At 48.5% G+C, this 13,055-nt stretch overlaps 1 protein-coding gene across 1 annotated transcript in view; it reads left to right on the forward strand.

Annotated features, from left to right (window-relative positions):
* Positions 1–13,055, forward strand: part of LOC119400689 (uncharacterized) — a 73,407-nt gene that overhangs the window by 34,176 nt on the left and 26,176 nt on the right. The window contains exon 4 of the mRNA XM_037667695.2: positions 10,471–10,548. Coding sequence (XP_037523623.1) covers positions 10,471–10,548 — 78 coding nt within the window. The remainder of the gene's footprint in view (positions 1–10,470; positions 10,549–13,055) is intronic.

Genomic DNA, 13,055 nt, shown 5'->3' on the forward strand with positions numbered 1-13,055 from the left:
GGTTGAAAAACCTGAAACTTTCCGTAGTTTCGTGACGCTTTGGGTTGAAGTAATCATCCAGTGTTTTGACTACTTCGTCATAGGTGAGCGCGTTGGGCTTCCTTGGTGCCACTATTCCTGCGAGCACTTGCGCGGTTCTTGTGTTCAGCGCCGCGATAAGCAATGCCCTCTTCTTGGCCTGGTCGCTGATACCCGTCGCTTCGATGTAAGCCTCTGCTTTGATGATGTATGCTTTCCAGTTGTCCCTTTCGTCGTCATAATCCGGTAGCTGTTGATGCGCACTTGGAACAATTCTTTCCGCAGCCGCTGCTTGGTCTCCGCTGTCTGACTCGTTCTTGATTCCGAGGGTTTTTTCCGCCTTCGTCGCCACTGTTACATCGTAAGGTCGCACCCAGCACGCGCTCCGATCCCCGAATGAGACGAGTCCAGTGCAAGCATAAGAAAGACGCGTTTATTGATCGTGGAAGCGGGCTTTTATAGCCAGGAGGGGAGAGGGGGAAGTGAGCACTGCTTGTGCCCACGTGCAACTAGCTTTGTCGTGATAAGCGGCGATGGCAGCCTGATAGGCTCCGTGGCTACATATATCATCGGTGGACGCCCTCACCGCATACCTTTGTGATGACGTCATCGGTAACCACACGACGGCGCGCACTACTGTGGCGCCGCGGGTGGCCGCCGCGGAACCGGTCGTCTCGGCCCTGTCGTTTCCTGCTCCTCGCGCTCTCCTCGTTATCGCTATCTTTCATCCTCCGCTTGGTCCGCGATCGCTCCCTTTCGTCCTCGTTCGCTCTGCTGGTTACGACGACACCGACGCCGGCGCCTAAGAGCTGCGTTGTAAAACTTGTTTCTTGTGGGTGAACTTCCCGGAAAACCACATACAAAATATAAGAGTCTGCCAGAGCGTTCCACACACAAAGTCCCCCTTGGACCAGCTCACGTCTTCTCCTAAGCCCCGCAGGTCAACCAGCTTTCTCGTGTCCGTTCGCGAGAGGCATGTGTTATGCTGTCACAGGAAGCCAAGCTGGCGCGAGGCATTGCAGACGCGGACACAGCCGCCCGCTGCGCTCACCGTTCGCTCTCATTCGTCCTCGATCACTCTATTCGTTACGCCAATGATGGCGACCACGCTGAACACAGGAACGGGCGCCTAAGAGCGGCACTCTAAAATATATATCACCACGACTGCTAAATGTAATTGCATAGTCCCGGCACTTGTGATGCACTAGAGCACGCGGCCCGCAGATGTTTCGCTAGCGTCCTATGCCTTTACGAGTAAGGAAATGTGTATAACTCTGCGAAACGGTAGTCGCATGAATTATTTGCCTAGGGCGATAATTAGCAGTTTGTCTGGGTAAGCTAAACATAAGTGACTGGTTAGCCACAGAGATTCGCTGGAGCCGAGGTTTCGACAAGCGGTCTTCTCTTTTTGAAGGCTCCAACTGCTTTAGTGTTAAAAGCTGTCACTCCCACTTAGAGATCGCTTGCTTAACCAGAGAGCTCAAAACATGTCTCACAAGCCTGGATGTTTGCTTAATGCGTGACGTGATTTGTTCCAATACAACTTTGGCTATATCTCCGCGTGTAGCCATAATGGCAGCTTGCCGGCAACTCGTGGTCAAACAAGTGTTTCTGGTTGAAGAGGGCACTATGCATTTTCTTTATATATATATATATATATATATATATATATATATATATATATATATATATATATATATATATATGCGTTTTATCTTCCTTTTTGCTTATGGAAATGAAGCCCTTTCTCTTTTTGTCATCTTACATGGAAAACGAGTGCCCCGCAACATTCTTGAAGGGAGAGGACCCAGTGTCGGAGTGCGCGGCGTCTCAGAGTGGCGAGGGGGCTGCTGCTCGCTATGCTTTATGGCTTTTAGGTCGCAGCGCACGCGTATTCGTGGCGCCGCGTCGCAGGGGCTGTCGCGAGAAGTGGCTGAAAAGCTATGGCGGGTTTCCTGAATGGGAAATAAAAGCAGTGAAATCCTGCGTCACTTCGAATAGTGAAAACGTTTTTTTATTGTCGATCGGTTGATAATTCGAAGCACGTGATGCGGGAAATCACACATTTACAAGGAAGATAACAGTAACAACGATCACCAGCTGTCACTGTTACTTTCGTTTAAATGCGCTTGTATACAACTGAAGCGGACTACACAGCTTACTGTAGGCAAGCGTACTATCCCTTACTGCGGCTCTACATATTGCACACGGCACCATTCAGGAAGCAAAAATCTGACTGATATACGCGCAACTCGAGTGACAAAGCTCCAGAGCACCACGCTCTAAGAACAAAAAAGAGTATATGTGACTCCTTTCGAATACTCCTGACTTGCCACGTATATGACACTCTTTAAAGAGGCGTGTTAACTTTCTTGTGGGTCATACGACTCTCAGAAGAAAGTAAAATGACCCCTCAAGAGAGTTGACGTGCTTCTTTATAGCGAGTCAGATACGTGTCAAGGCAGGACAACGCAAAAGCAGTGAAATACTTTTCTTAAACTGCACCGCACATACATTGCTGATCGTGCCAGAACACGTTGGCTACGAATTCTCAGAATGCTGCGAGCGCAACATGCCAATTCGACGGTAAGAGCTGATCTTATTAGGTGCGCATGAAGTGATAATTAGGAATGATCAAGCGTAACAACTTCCACGCGTGATGCCATTTTGGTTATATGCGGGGGACACATACCCGAATCTTTAGTCCGAAGATGAAGTTGGTATTGCCAGCCATACTCATACTTACGGGTAAGCGGAAACCATGATATGAAGGCTACCGTTGTTTTTTACCGTTTACATTGCGATACAGCACGCGTTAGTGTTCAATAATATGTTAGAGCTTCCTCGCATGTGAAAGCTAAACGAGATGCGAGAAGAATTTTGTTAACACGTGTGGAAAGGCTGTATATTCTTATTATACTATCTGGGGTTTAACGTCCCAAAACCACGATTTGATTATGAGAGACGCCGTAGTGGAGGGCTCCGGAAATTTCGACCACCTGGGGTTCTTTAACGTGCACCTAAATCTACGTACACGGGCCTCAAACATTTTCGCCTCCATCGAAAATGCAGCCGCCGCGGCCGGGATTCGATCCCGCGACCTTCGGGTCAGTAGTCGAGCGCCATAACCACTAGACTACCGTGGCGGGGCGGCTGTATATTTCCGAAAAAAAAACATTTGTCTTGCTCAAGGCAAGAAAGATTTTGTTTCTATAACTGCGCTCCCTAACAAGCGAATTATGTCACGAATCATCTCAAACGGGTTCTTGGGTTAGGTTTTCTCGCGCCCACATTTTCTGATCGCTCATCGCAGGTAAAATGCAATAAAGACAGCAGCCGTGAACTCAGATCATTGCGCTCGCACCCACTGTTGCACTTACGCCACTTTCACGCACAAAAAAACATATCCGAATGCCACTTCGTGACATCGAGTTGGCCGTACAAACGTGCTGTAGCGCTGAAAACCCGCAAAAATCCTTCAAACTTGGCGATGACTTCTGCAATTCCCCACAAATCCACAGAGCACGCAATGGAACACAAAACGCGAACGAAAAACCATGGCAGTACAATTCCATAGTTGCTTACCACTGTTTTCAAATAGAACATTTTTTTAATTAACGTGAATCAAAATCGACGAGTGCAAACATTCGTGAAATACAACTTTTTCAAACAAAAATTCGGTAGATCCCACGCATTTTGGCGTGGTGAGCGTCGGAACTCGCGAGCCCAAGTTGTGTTTACATTGTCACGCCTCCGCACCCGCACCTAACATAAAGTCAGTGCCGTGAACCTTACATTGTGTATCATTTCCTACGCTGCACTTTGGGTATGCGTACGACAATCTCTATTGTACGCTTTTCCTCTTTCCTTCCCCCTCTCGCGGTGGCGGCCCGCACTCACGTGCCGCCGCAGCTGGGCAGATGGGTAAGGAACAGCCATACCACATGGACGTCACGTCTCGCCGTCAGTCCATCCACCAGAACCTCTCTACAATTGGTGACCCCGTTTTCTTAAGCGCGCCTAAGCAACCTAGAGCCGCGCCTTTAACCACTGACAAAGATAGGACGCCAACGCACGGAAATTTAGAATAGAGCATTACCAAGTCCAGACACCCAGCCCCGGCCAAATGACTCCAGAGGCCGAAGAATCCAGTGAGGCCGATAAAGGTGGTGACGCCAAATCTCCCAATCGCTTCCATCAGCACGCCCACGCAATCAACACCGTCGACCGCTCCTGTCACAACTGCTCAGCCACCTAACGCGGCAGCCACTGCCGTTGACTCCTCCGAAGTTGAGCGCCTTTGTACTCGGCTGGAACAACTCATCGCGGCAGCAATTTACCCAGAGCCATCCACACACCGTGAGCGCCAACGTAATCGATCTTCAATGCCCAGTCGACGCAGACGGGAGTGAAGTGAGTCCGCAGGCACACGTATGTGCTATTACCATCGCCGCTTCGGCGCAAATGCCCGCCACTGCCTCTTGCCATGCATTAACAAGACTGTTTGTCGGCCTAGTTGGTACTTGCTGTCGTGTGTTTCTTTGCTCTGTATATGCGCTCTTTCACGGCTAAGAAATGCCATTAAGCTTTTGCAATACACTTGGTCCGAAGACCCGTCGGCCGACCACTAGCGGCGACAAGCGGTCAGCGCCAAGAACAATGTCGCATTTTCCACTTTGTCGACCGAACTACCAGACAGAAATTTCTTATTGACACCGAAGCCAAAGTGAGTGTCTTCCCAGCCACAAAAGCCAAACGCACCTCCACTGTACAGTTCCACCTCAAATCTGTCAACAGGAAACACATTCCCGTGTACAGGCAACGTTCTGTAACACTCAACTTGGGTCTTCGAAGAATATTCCGGTGGGTGTTCTTGGTCGCTGACGTTGGTTCTGCAATAATTCGTGCTGACTTCCTAAATCAGCATGGACGTCTATGTCAAGCGAAATCGCTTAATAGACTCTGCAACAAATTTCATCATCCACATCATCGTAGTACACGCAACTACAGATGTAGTACTCTCATGTGCTACAGTTGCGAAACAGCCATTTGCAGCCCTCATAGCAGAGTTTCCTCAGCTGATATAACCACCAGACTAGACTCAACCGGTCTGCTATGACGTTCGGCACCGCATTGCTACGTCAGGATCACCTGTATTCTCCCGCTCGCAGCGCCTCCTCCAGTAATTGTTCATCTCCTCTCCATCTTGTTCCCAAGAAGTCCCACATTGGAGGCCATAAGGGGTCTACCGGCCCCTAAACGCCAACATTATTCCGTACCGGTACCCACTACCAAACATAGAAGACTTCACTTCAGCTCTACATGGCACAAGCATCTGTTAAAAAAATTGTCTTGTCCGTGCCTATCACCAAGTTCTCGTAGCAGATGAAGGCATTCCTAAAACAGCAATCTCAACACCATTCGGACTAATTGAATTCATAAGGAGGCTATTGGGACTTCGCAATGTGGCGCAGACATCGCAGCGTTTCATCGATCCTGTTGTAAGTGGACTGCCTTTCGTATTTGCTTACGTTGATGACATCCGTGTCGCAAGTTCTTCCCCCAAAGAACACTTGCTCCACCTGCGCCAACTTTGCCAGCGCCTCTCCGCAAACGGCGTATTCACCAAAACAGAAAAGAGTCAATTCGGACAACAAGCCCTCGAATTCCTTGGTCATCACTTGGTCGTCAACGGCATCCGCCCTCTTCCTCACGCAGTACAAGCGTTCATTGAGTTTTCTAAGCCAACGTCAACCATAAAGCTTCGCCAGTTTCTCGGCCTCGTAAACGTTTACCGCCGCTTTATCAGAAACTGCGCCCCGCTGCTGGAACCCCTAGACCGCATGCTTTGCGGCAAACACTCGGCGAAAGCACTACCATGGAATACTGCTGCGGATGACGCACTGGATGCAATCAAGCGTGCCTTGGCCGCGGCCACTCCACTCGCCCACCCACAACCAGACCGTCCGCTGGGACTCATGACTGACGCTTCCAACACAGCGCTTCGAGCTCCTCTACAGCAGGTCCACGGTGCATGGCCACCACTTGCGTGCTTCTGAAGACACATGACTCCTACTCAGACACAATAGAGCGTTTTCAGTCGGAACTTCTCGCCATCTACATCGTCTTTCGCCACCTACTCGTAGGTAGATAGTTCACACATTTCACCGATCACAAGCCGCTCACCTATTCAATAGGCCGTACTGCATCACTGTATACACCACGGGAAGTACGACAACTGACCTGCATCTCCGTATCCACGACGGACTTCAGGCGCATCAGCGGCACTGACAACACTCCCGCTGTCGCACTCAGTCCCGTGGATGCAGTCACACGCCGTCGTTCGAAACTGTCAGTTCCGTCGTCTTATGCCATCGATGTACATCCACTCAAGAATTGTGAACTTGACTGTAGACATATACAAAGCGACGCATGTCTTCGTGCGCTACGGCCCTGTGCGCGGTCCCCTGCAACCACATTAGACAGATTTAGTTGAGCGTACGTCCGCAGCCTGCCAGCCATTTCCTATGGCGGGCTGCGTCGGTAAAGCTGTTGCGGGCGCTCAACTAAATCTGTCCATTATTTCCGGCCCTTCGGTGTACCCGAACGCCGTTCCTCAACATCCATCGTCGACCTTAATGGAACGCGCGATGCAGCCGCGCTTGAGCGGCTGAAGCCGGCATACGTAGACGGCCCAGCTTATTGCATTTCAGCATCTGCCACGCGTCGCCTTACAGCGCCTGCAGATGTTTACGACCGACACGAAGTACCTCGCACTCGCAGCGTCCACTGGAGGTAACAAATCGTTCGTCACTTCGGCTTCCTCTCTTAAGGGAGAGCAGTGGGGTGAGCGTCGGAATTCGCAAGCCCAAGTTGTGTTTACATTCTCACGCATCCGCACTCGCACGTAACATAAAATATGTGCAGTGAACCTTACTTTGTGTATCATTTCTCACACTGTGCTTTTGTGTATGCATACGACGATCTCTGGTGTACGCTTTCCCTCTTTCCTTCCCATCTCACAATGGCGGCCCGCACTGGCGTTCCGCTGCAGCTCGGCAAACGGAGAATAAACAACCATACCGTACAGATCTCACGTCTCGCAGACATTCCATCCACCACATGCTGCCTACATGGTAATCGGTTTCATGCGAAGCAGTCAGCGAGTAGTCAGCTATATGCTCCACTTTTTGGCTTTGAGCGAAGCGTTACTAGGTGGATCGACCTGTTTTTTAAAGGAGTAGCTGTGTACATATTGTGGGCTTACCAAGCACGTAGACTACACTGCCGTTTAAAGGTGAAGTGGTGGTCTGACGTAACGTCAGCGCACACGTTAGAGCAAAGATGCCATATTTATCAAAAGGACGTGCACGCTACGGTGCGACGATGTGAATGTCGTACGTAACATTCATTAGCGTATTCCACCGCGGATCGAGCAGCGGTGCAATGTAGCTAGCCCAGTCATAGGAGCAGACATGTGATATTTATTAGACTGTTATAAAAGCGGAGACAACGCTCGAACCACAAATGACGTTATATCATAGGATTACATATGTAATGTTTCTTACCTTGTTATAAAATTAGCTAGCCTGCACTAAACCACAATTGAGGTTACACACACATGACGTCTGCATGGGATCTGTTCCAAATTAGTTTTAGGATCGGGCGCGGCTGTGTGGTAGCGTATCTGACTGCCCTGAAGAATACCTGGATTCAACCACTGCTGGGATCCTGATTTTTATTCTTTACATTCGTTGGGTCCAGTATCTGTTCCAATGTCTGTTGTCGCCATTCATGAGCCGATATAAACGGTGAATAACGAGGGTTGGACTCCCGTTGATGAAAAATTTTTTTCGCTACCTTATGTGAATTTTGTCGATGACATTTCACTTACGGAAAGACGTTACTGAAGTCTTGTTTTACGCCGGCATTATACACTTTCATGTTAAAGAAAGAACACGAAGTGAAATTTTCGGTAGGTTGGCTAGTTTCATTCTCGAATCCGCTGGTTTACTTTTACCGCGAAAGTGTTTTATGCCGGGGTCCACCACGGCCCACTGACGTATTTCCGTCACGGATATGACGTTGTAAAATAGAAAGACTAACAATAGGCAAAGAAAAAAAACATCAGAAAAAGTTCCGCCACCGGGAATCGAACTTACGACCCCTCGCCCCGCAGCGCGCAGCGCGAAACGATTAGGCCACGGATGGCACCGTCTTCGCAATGCTAACGGCGAGCCATTTATATGCACCATTTGCCGGTGGCGGTACTCAGGGATCGGTGTTCAGCGTGTTTTTATGTTAGATGGCGCGAATGGCTCGAAGAGCGCACTTTAAAACACGCCGCACAGCACAGAGGCGTAGCAACTGGGACTGTTATTACTTCGCACTTGCCTTGTGCATCCATGTGCGTTCTTTTCGGGCGTCCTTCCTGTGCTTCAGCGGCGCGCTGCATGTATCAAGCTGCTTCTCGTTCTTCGTGTGAAATTCTAATTTTTAGCTATCGCTTTGATGGCTTCACCCTTGCGACAAAACTGTGACTTTTTTGATGGCACCTTTAACCTTTAGCCATCTCGTTTCTCGCGTTAGTCAGTATGCTTCGGTCGCTTCCATTTAAGCAATACTATAGGCTAATACGACGCGGAAGCCGATCCTTCAATTTTTCAAAACCGCGTCGTTACGGCAGCATAGGACGTATAAAGCTATGACACAAAGCTATGAGCAGTCTGCCGATGCGCTCCAAACGTACGCGCTCGACCGCGAGCGAGCACACCCGTTAGAGCAGTACGCATTTCCTGTCAGATGTGGGCAACCTCCCACCGCACCCCGAGGCTGTCTTTCCAATGCGCCTTTCCCGCGACAGGCTCGTTTCATTGCTGCTTAGGAGCTCTCGCGCCCGTTGAGCGGTACGTAGAACATAAGACACGCGGGCCGACGGTACTGATCTGGACATCCACCGCATAGGACAGCCACGGCGACGGCAACAATGCCCCTGGAACGTCCATATAATGTTCATCGCAACAGAAACCGAATCACCTGCTAGGCACATTGCTGCACCATGGTCATTTTATGCACTTTAACTAACAACGTTTAATGACGTAGCCGTTTATGCTCCCGTCGTCGTCATTAGCCTGCTTTAGGAATTGTTAAGGATGAAGAGCCCCCAATGATCTCCAATCTACAATAGATGGCGCGAGCTCACGTTTTTATACTTTAGCCTTTAAGCTTTACTTCATTGTATCTGTTCAGCAACATTACCTATTTTGTGCGTTAACACTGTGCACTCACTTAATTTATTTGTATGTCTCTTACACCCCCTGTTTGCTAATCGACGCCTTCCTTACAGTCGCCAAATTCGTCGTCGTTTTAACTCTACTATTCTTGCGACCACATTAATGGCATATCAATGAAACGCTGGTCACTTGATCGAAGAAAATATTCTACGAATTCCTTGCTGTACTTTCTGCGATTGAGACAATTTCTAAGTGCAAATGACATAAACGTAGGCAGGATCTTACGTTCTGCGGAATGATGCATTGTGTACCTCCTGTTCGGGTGTGCGTGTGTGTGTCTGTTTGTAACGATCAACTAACTCATGCGTATGCGTTAAGTTCTACAACTTAGTGTGTGCTACTGGGACATCAGCTCTACAGAACCTCACCGCCTTGCAAACTTTACGTTGTGCTTATATTTGCAAGACCCGTTGAATGGCTATGTTAAATGCTGCTCATGAAATGTGTTAAATCGCTGCATCTGCGTGCGTACCTGTCTCTGTTGGTACCATTGCTTCCAGAGAGACAATCACACACCGCCTTAGTCACTCATAGTTTTACTGCGAAAGCGAAATACAGACCTTCATGGCAATTTTTCCGTCGATAATGGATGGACGCAAATCCACGGCAATTGCACAGACGCAAATCTACCAAAGTGACAGAGATGTCTCCAGTATTCGATGCGACAACGTTGTCAGCAGTGTAGTTGTTCCCATATAAAATTTATTGTAGACATTGGTTTACTAAATAACTTAACAGGCACGTTCCCATTGCACAGACCGAAATCACCTGAACTGACGGAGCGGCCTCCTGTATGCGATGCGACAACGTTGTCATGCGAAACTTCGGGCAGCTATGAACGAATTGCTTGATGCTGCTGCTCACTGAGCTGTTTCTTATGAGCTTTCATTACACGAATGTCGAGGTCATGCGCGCTCAGACACTACATGAAAGTTCCACCAGCCTTCTTCAAATTCCCTTTCGACTCCAAGGTGATTATTATTAAATATGAACCTCTGGCGACGTTGCTTACACGACTGTGCCATAATTTACGGTGAGCCTATAAAACGCTTAGATTCACGTTTGCCTCGATGTATGCCCGACACGATACAATGTATGCAGATGAGCGTGATGAAAATGGACCTTTGAAGTGTCAGATGGTCTTGCTGTCTTCTTGCAGATCCGTCCGTAAAGGAAGCCAAACTGTACTACGCTGACGACAAATGCGTTGTAGCAGACGTTGAATATAATGGACACCGTAAGTTTCTTTGAACGTATATATTAGCCTTATTGATGACTGTACACGTTCTTCTTAGTAGTACACTCGTTTCAGAAACGCGGTGACTTAGTGGCGCCTGGTCCTAACCGCGCTAGCCCACTGCTCATTGCATTGCGGTGGTCGACAAGGGGTCATGCAATAGATTTCGCCGTCGTATAACGCTAAAATTCGTCGGCGCATCTTAAAGGTCCTAATTTAGGTGAACTGAACGGCATACCTAATAATGCGATTGACCTTTTGTCACTCAAAATCTCACGAATCCGTAATGCCAGCTTGACCACGGTCTCCATATATGCGCTCGCGCTTTGAGTCTTCGTGAAAGGAGTGTGAGGCTGCAGTGTAAGCCTACAGGATCGGCGGCCATCCTTATGCAGCAGTCCTAACCTTTTTTTGTTGTACAAACTTGTTTCCTCCCGCTACTGTAATGATCGTATTGTCGTCGTGTTATGGAATGCCACAGTTCCGCCTCAAGGGCAAAGCAATGAATGCAAGAGCAGCAATTTTTCTTCTTCTCCTTCTTCTTCTTCTTCTTCTTATTATTATTATTATTTTATTATTATTACTATTATATTATTATTGTTATTTAAATTGCCTACGCAAAAAACATAAAAGTACAGACGAAATAGGATGGCGGCTGGCTGACAACTGCCACCTAAAGGGACACAACGCCTCCCTCCTCCTCAGGGAAGGGGGAAACAAAGGTAATGAAGAATGGTATACCAAATAACGCTAGCAGGCATCTCATTTGGGTTCCGATATGGTTTGATTCTACAAAACGCTGGCGTAATGAAATACAGACGCTCCAGCAGGAGAAGCGGTTTTTGCGCTGTCGTCGCTTCAACGCGAACGAAGCAGTGAGAGCCCAGCGCCACGAAGGTATGGGCCGTGTACGGATCCCCGCTAGCTATACAACGCAACAACTTGTGAGTTCAAGCTAGTTGATACTCTATACTTCACCACCGTTAAGCGCCTGTCCGTGTTGTTTGTCCTTCGTCCAAACGATTTGCGCTTAATGGTGGTAAAGTTCCGCTATATATATATATATATATATATATATATATATATGATGACAGTGGCGGCGTGCAACGCCACTATGCGTGAACTAATTGAAGGACATGGTAACAGTCAAATTGAACGTCTCCAGAGGACTAGACAGTGTTGTCTCATTCTCTCTCGGTTGGGACACAGCGTGCCAAACAAACCGCCACAAGAACCGAAACACGCTTCACTTGACATTAGGAGGAAACTTCAAGTCGCCCTCATACCCCGCAACTCTTGCCCGTCTCCGACATAAATGCCGGAGACGGGCAAGAGTTCAAGCTAAAATGCGAGCCCTAGGTGATGACACGTCTAACGCGCCAGTCCTTTACACTGATATGGCCCGATATCCAAAGAAACGGGCCATGTATCTGGTCATAGTGGACAATACCGATTCTGTAACGGTATCAGCTACGCTTAACACCCTGGACAGCGGCACAGCAGAGGAGGCTCCTATCGCTCTTGCAGTCATACACACTTCACAAATACCAGCACCGGACGAACCAATCACCATGTCTACTGATTCACAAACTGCCTGTCGGAACATAGCGAAAGGAATGGTCACACCCTAATAATAATAATAATAATAATAATAATAATAATAATAATAATAATAATATAATATTAATAATAATATTAGTAATAATAATATCTGAGGTTTAATGTCGCAAAACCACGATATGATTATGAGAGACGCCGTAGTGAAGGGCTCCGGAAATTTGGACCACCTGGGGTTCTTTAACGTACACCTAAATCTAAGCACACGTGCTTCAGACATTTTCGCCCCCTTCGAAAATGCAGCCGCCACGGCCGAGATTCGATCACGCGACCTTCGGGTCAGCAGTCGAGAGCCATAACTGCTAGACCACCTTGGCGGGGCGAATGGTCACACCCTACACACACCCTATTCTGACATCAATACACTCCACGTTGTTCAATACACTCCACGTATCGCCTAGGACACCTGGACACGCCTCGCTCCATGGCAATGAACTCGCTAATGCCTAGCTCGAGAGGTTACAAACCGGACGCCATCGGAAGAGTTGTCAACACAGACGATTCACCAAGAGAACCACAAAACTACACTGACACGCTACAACATTACCGACAAAGCCGTATGTACTCCCACCACCACACAAATCACTCAACTGAAGGGACGCTGTTGCCTGGTGGCAGCTTCTGATTAATTCATTCCCCTGCCCTTACCTCCATCTCTTCCACCCCACACAATATCCTTCATACTGCCCCTACTGTGGAGCGAAGTCCACGGTGTATCCCTGCACCTGGGAATGTCCACAACCACTGGGCTACCGCTCTATTTTTGCACCCTCACATTCATCCTGGGAAATTCCTCATGGGAGAGCTGACCAGCTCCCACCCGGCTGATCCAGCGGGCACGTGGTGTGGCGTGAGCCAATGGGGACTTGAACTAAGGGCTCCACCCAACG

Source organism: Rhipicephalus sanguineus, chromosome 7 (assembly GCF_013339695.2).
Source record: "Rhipicephalus sanguineus isolate Rsan-2018 chromosome 7, BIME_Rsan_1.4, whole genome shotgun sequence".
Classification (NCBI taxonomy): domain Eukaryota; kingdom Metazoa; phylum Arthropoda; class Arachnida; order Ixodida; family Ixodidae; genus Rhipicephalus; species Rhipicephalus sanguineus.